At 42.2% G+C, this 6,319-nt stretch overlaps 1 protein-coding gene across 3 annotated transcripts; it reads right to left on the bottom strand.

Moving 5' to 3' along the window:
* Window positions 1-726: 726 nt before the first annotated feature.
* bambia (BMP and activin membrane-bound inhibitor (Xenopus laevis) homolog a) lies at window positions 727-5,283 on the bottom strand. Of its 3 annotated transcripts, none has more exons than XM_061240235.1 (3): window positions 4,759-5,283; window positions 2,310-2,591; window positions 727-1,625 (listed from the first exon to the last, which is right to left on the bottom strand). In XM_061240235.1, exons 1-3 carry the CDS (start codon window positions 4,832-4,834, stop codon window positions 1,207-1,209), a joined length of 777 nt encoding a protein of 258 aa, XP_061096219.1. In that variant the 5' UTR covers window positions 4,835-5,283; the 3' UTR covers window positions 727-1,206. The 3 variants fall into 3 exon arrangements, with proteins under 3 accessions (XP_061096219.1, XP_061096218.1, XP_061096220.1); XM_061240234.1 differs by lacking the exon at window positions 4,759-5,283 and adding an exon at window positions 3,342-3,481; XM_061240236.1 differs by lacking the exon at window positions 4,759-5,283 and adding an exon at window positions 2,987-3,154.
* Between the last annotated feature and the right edge of the window lie 1,036 nt (window positions 5,284-6,319).

The raw sequence follows: 6,319 nt of genomic DNA on the forward strand, positions 1-6,319 counted from the left end.
TTGTCAGGGCAGCAACCAAACTGCACGGGTCTCCAGGGGCTGCCAATGACATCATCGCTATAGCGGGGTCTGTTAGTGACTGAATCGCCCAGCAACCACAGACCGATCATAAAAAAATTAAATGAATTAAAAAAAGGCTGCTGCCTGGAGCCAACCTCTCACACTCTGAAGCAGCATTCATTGGTATGGGTACATCCCAAATATGGAGGGGGTCATTAAAATCCTTTACAGTGACCTGAAGGGTATTTCCCTCTTAATGAGATTGGTTTACTTTTAAATTGAAAAAATGTAATAGGTTTCTAAAGTCACACTCAAGATCTTTTTTCCCCTGGACAAACCAAGTGCATCCATCATGGCTGCTCTTTGTCTTTTCCAGGAATAATCTGGATTTCTGGATGCTGGTTAAATACCAGTGGACAGAGAGCTGAGAAGACATGAAAACACTACTCTCAAAAAGGGTTTCATCCCACAGAAAGCTTGGCTAATCATTCTAATCAATCAGTCCATTCAGACATACCGAGACACGGCCCAGCCCTGCAAGGTAAACTGGGTAATAAGATTTCATCTATATTTTGAGAGGTTTTCACCAGCACATCAGCTATGTAAGCCTCCGTGATAGGCACATTTTTCTTTAAAGAGGCAAGAAACAGATACGCTCTGAACAAAAGTGCACTGGTTTATAACAAGGTAAAGGTTTGCCGACTACAAAAGACACAGCAAAAATGGTTATTCGACAAAAAATATATATTTAAAATCTTTACAATAAACATACACAGAGGAGTGTGCACAGCTACAGTTAACACTGAATTTTTTTACTCCTCAAAGTCCTTTTGTACCCTGGTGTCAGTGATTTTCTCTAGCTTCTTTTTAAAGGAAAACCTATTTTATTTTTTTTTACAAATGTGCAAATAAGACAAAATTTTGAATCCTTCAGCAATCAGTAAAAGTCCAGGATTCTCTGGGCCTGCGCCAAGCGTCCTCTTTCGCGCTCGCCGTATCGACGACTCCTTGCTGATTCAGCTTTTATTTCAAGTAAAGTGCTCCTTAGCGAAACCGCGAGGCTTGCGTTTGCTTGTATCGTTTCCGTTGTAAAAAGCCGAACTTTTCCGGAATTCGCAGAACCGGCGTCAACAACGGTGATGGGAAACGGAAACGGACTGAAAGACGTCCGCGGCGAAGCGAACAAGCCTCGTCTCCGTCCCCGGATCATACGAACTCCAGCTTCCCGTGCCCGCTGTACATCCCCCAGTGCACCAGCGAGAGGATTTTGTCGTTGCCCAGGTCCGACTGCCGCATCTTGTCGCACGTCAGACAGCAGTTCTCATGGCCCGTGACGGGCACCATGCACTCCAGGTCCAGCTTGGCCACATGGCCCTTCTTGGCATGGTGTCCGTGGAAGCTGTAGTGGAGGCGCGACAGCATCTGCAGCCGCTGGTCCTGCAGACGCTTGTTCTCGCTGCGCAGCATGCGCAGGGCCAGCATGATCAGCAGCACCAGGATCAGCCCCCCGGCGATGGGCACGGCAATCACCGCCGCGCGGAACCACACCTCCTTGGCTGAGGCCAGCTCCTGCACACGGGTGATTAGGTTCCTGCCGTTCTCGGGCTGGTACCGGCCTCCGTGGTCTACGAGGGGAAACGAAGCAAATGGTCAGAAACAAACCGGCAAAGTTGCTCTGCCTGCCTGGGGGAATGTTGTATAATTTGGGGTATTATTTCCCCCAAAAAAAGCTATTTAGGCATATATCTACCAATTGGGATGCATTACTGTACTGCAAAATATTTCAACTTTGAAAATGCATTTAAAATGGCATATATGCCTTGATTAGCCCGTCTCTGGGGCAGTTTACATAGCTTGCATAGCATTGGCGTGTATCTGGTGTGCGTTGACAGAAGCAAACCTGAAGTATGACAGTCTTCCCGTCAGCAGGGAACCTGGTTCAATTCCCAAACCACTACCCTCAGCTTCCCAAAACAGATACATGAAATCTATTTCTTTCTGTACAAGCCTTCATACAATAGAACACAACTCTTTCTATGTTCTATATAGACAATAACTATATTAAAAGGTTACAGGTTAGCCATCAAAACACTTCAAATGTGAACATTGATAATAACAACAAAAATAGGGTAAATAAACAAATTGGCAGAGAGAGTCTAGGGGGATATTTTTCTTAAAAATGGATTGCTTTGCATTAATGGCAGAATTTAAGCGTTCCCAGTTTCACATCTACAAGTCTCAGGGAAAATAGTGCATGAATGTGGGGGTTTCTCTAATTATATGAATGGCACACTGGCTGCTTTTCTTACCTGAAGAGTCTCCTCTGTTCTGCGCAAGATCGTGCAGGCCTCGGTAATTGCACATATCCTCGTGACAGCACTCAATTTTGGAGGAGCCCCCCGTCAAATCATCGGCAGTTCTGGGGCTGCACACATCAGCTACGTTCACCATGGGATCCAAACACCCGTGAGTGAGAGGAGAGTTCGTGTTCTGAGGGTCCAATAACTTGGTGAAGCAGGCCTTTTGTTCCGATTTACACATGTAACCGGTGGCCACGCACTGCGTTGCGTCACAGTAACACCTTATTTCTCCTGTGAAGACACGATACAAAGCGCACATCAAAAACTATTAATAATAACAACAACAATGTACCTGACTCTGTGATTGTTTAATGCATATGATAGTAGCCCTCTGTGGCCCGAGATATGCAATATCTACAGGTAGCCTAAAGCAAAACTAGTTTACTAAATAATATCAAGCTGTAGCCTAAACAGGTAATAGCCGCGTACTGCGATATTGTCTGCCTAAAGTAAGGTTATACAGCCTTCAAAAAATACCAGAATTTAAAAGAATACATTTATTTCATCACAAGAACATTAAACCAATGATTCGCAACAATGGAAATAAAACGGCAGCAGTGTCCGGTTTGAGTATTTCACGAGGGTTACACATTAACCATAAAAGCCAAGCGTATGGAAATTACTACCCTACGCGATGATCTGAAAACTTCCCCGTGTTTGTGCTAAATCAAGAAATCTTTTCAAAAAGTAAGCTACTAGGCAACTTTAAGAGCTTTCTGTGCAAAGGGTCCTTTTAGTCAGTATTATAAAACAGGAACCGTGTAGCTTATAATTAGTGGTTTGTTTGCCAAAGTCAATTTCTTTCAACCCAAATGGAAACTTGTAAAAAAAAAAGAAAAAAAAAGAAGGGGGTAAAGTGCGGCGCAGGACTCCTTTCTTGGTTCGCACGCAAGCTAAGTTAGGCTACTTGTAGTATGCTACCCTAATCATTGTAGGAGATTTCTCTCTAAAGAGGCTTTTGATAACCGTATTATAACCTACTTCCACTGTGTGAATGACAAGTATGAGAAAATACCATGGCTTCAAATGAATTGAAACCACAAGGCTTATAATGTTCAGATAGATGAGCAGCTAAATTGGCATATGACATGGGCCATGTAACTCTTGAGCCAATGTTTCCGTATTTACAGAACTGTCGCCGCCCTGACTTATCAGGGCAAATGACCAATGCTTGGACGTCAGATCCCCAAGCACAAACACAAACACCGCCTTTGTGTGCAGCGAGGTTGTTGTGGGCTGGGTGTGTATGTCTTGGGCGGTTCGGGTTACATGTCGCCTTATTAGCAACACTACAGACCGTGGACACTGGAACATAAGTGTGTAGATTAAGTCTGCTAGCTAAACAGAGCTAAACCATTACACAAACAAATAAAACGATTAAGCCCGGGAGCGAGTTATTAGGCTATATCAGACTAGTAGCCTATCGCTAAAGGGCAATCATGTTGCCTACAAGGGACCACTGCAGTCAAAGAGCAAGCACCGATACCACCACAACATTTCACTTAAAGTTAAATGCAACTTGATAGAGTAGGCCAACAAATTGACGTTAGAAAAACTAAAAACTTAGAAGCCTACTTGACTCTCATGGAACGTTTCCATAATTACTCCACCATCGAAATTATTCAAATGAAGTACAGTAATCTCTAATCCGTTTTGGCAGCATAGCCTAACGTTATGCTTGACTTTAAAAAAGAGCATTTCCCATGCATCATAACTACTATAAGCTGCAAGCTATTGCTTTAAAAAAATAAAATAAAAAACAGGTAGCTAGGCGTAGATCGAAAAGACTGCAGATAGCTACTTATCCCCATCAAGATCAACTCCCAACATAAAAAATAAAAAAATAAAAATAATTGTAGCATTCTTTATGTCGATCCTTTCCTACAAATAGCCTACACTTTGATCGATTACATATAATAGGCAACATTAAGTGTAGTACGTATTAGTAACAATAACAGTGGCCTATGCTACAGTGAGTCGAAGTTCTCTCATTGTTATTTTGACAGCGAAGGATGTTGCTTGGCATCAAGATAACCAGTGAAGGGAAACAATTGTAACACAGGTCACTACCCGATACCCTATAACCTACCTTGTGTACGGGATGTTAAATTTCTACATATAAAAGATATATATATCATATAGGTTAACATAAACATTTCGGGAAAAAAACCATAGTCGTAGGCTATTCATGAACAGCAAAACAGATTTAGCCCAAATGAGCCTACGCATGGAGCGCTGGTCAAGTAAAAAAGCAAGCAATTCCCATTTTAGGCTAACCAGAGCACTCTTATGTTCCCGCTTATATTAAGTTTGTCAAGGCTACTAAAAAAATTCCGGGCATCATCCAGCAATGAAAGACTCCATGAATAGCGACAGCGGCGATAATAACGTAGCCTACCTTTTGTTAGTAGAACAGCCATGGCACAAAGTTCCAACTGAAGCCAGATGGAAATGAAACTGGAATGGCGATCCATTTACGAAAATTTAATTACTTTCAAGTCCTCTTTCCTGGTATTTTGATCCTCAGCGCAAGCCTCGCAGGCAATGTTAGCCTACATGAAAACTAGGGCAAACGCTGGATTCATATCCGCGAACGGGTACAATGATCCCCCAATACGAAGTAAAAACACCATCAAATATGAAAGAGAAGAGTTATTGCTGCATTCAAACTTCGCTACGGAGAAACTCAACGTTGTTGCATTCTAAGATTCATTTTCTTTACTTTGGAGGCTAGCGAACCAAACCGTTTATAGCTATTTCCGCGACAATAGGCTAACATTGAACTCCTTGACAGCGATTATGTCCAGAAATATAATAATCCAAAATCAAAGAAACGTGAGTTCATATGCGCACCCTCCCTGCTTTTAAAGCCGACCTAAAATCTTGAAAGCTCAAGAAATAACTGCACCCTCCTCTCGACCGAAAAGTGACTCCGCCTTCGAAGAAACCCATTGGATCACCTCTGGTTTTATTTACATATGCATGATTATTGACGTTGCAATTGGCTTACCTCACAGTTAAGACAACGTGTTCAATACGCCTATTTAATTATATTCAGAAAAACTTGTTCAAAGCCTTCCCCCACCACACACATCTCCAGATGCATACAAGGTTTACATCAAATACTATTTTGTGGTATTTGCATTTTACAGTGTGCGCGCGTGCGTGCGTCTTGTAAAACTTGGATTTATACTCCAGGACAGGTTGATACAAAGGTGAACAGGTTCCCTAGGCTACAGACGCAAGACGCGATCCAGATGGACTGATGATGTATGGAAGAGTGTTGTAGGTGGAGCAGACAGGCAGTTAGTGAAATTAGCACTCCAAAAAGGCACACGGCGCCATCGAGACGACAGAGACAGAGACTGGCGGTCAATTATCCCCAAAACAACCTCATGCAAAACAGCCATACACAGAAAGCGCGATCGATGGAAAAACGAATCAGAGTGACTGACGTTGATGGCTGTTAGAGTTGGCTACTGTCTGAAGACGAGTAAAGATGAGTAAATAAATTAATGGGTAGAAAATTAGTTAAATGTAGGATACATTCCTACTCACTAGGTGACAGGTTTGCAGATTTTCAGGCACCTCGGCAAACTGCATTGAAACTAATTAGGTCCTAGTTTTATGTAAACAGCATGCTATAACAACCAAATTGGCGTTCTAAAAATGTCTAGCCTCAATGTAAAAATATAGGTTCTTCCAAATAAATTTTATGGCCTACCTTTTTATGCCAGTCTGGGTGGCATATTCTGCGTAGGCTAGGCTATTGGATTTAAATATAATAGCCATTAATAACATTGTCTTTATGGTAGTGGCCTGTCGTTGCATCCTTTTTAAATTGAAGAGTAGGCCTGTCAATGTTGTCTTTTTGATAACATATAGGCTACTTTGCGTTTTTGTTGCGTCTGTTTATTTTTAAATGATGACGATTTGAACAGCGGATTCAGGCCTACTAA

This window comes from Conger conger, chromosome 4, assembly GCF_963514075.1.
Source record: "Conger conger chromosome 4, fConCon1.1, whole genome shotgun sequence".
NCBI lineage: Eukaryota > Metazoa > Chordata > Actinopteri > Anguilliformes > Congridae > Conger > Conger conger.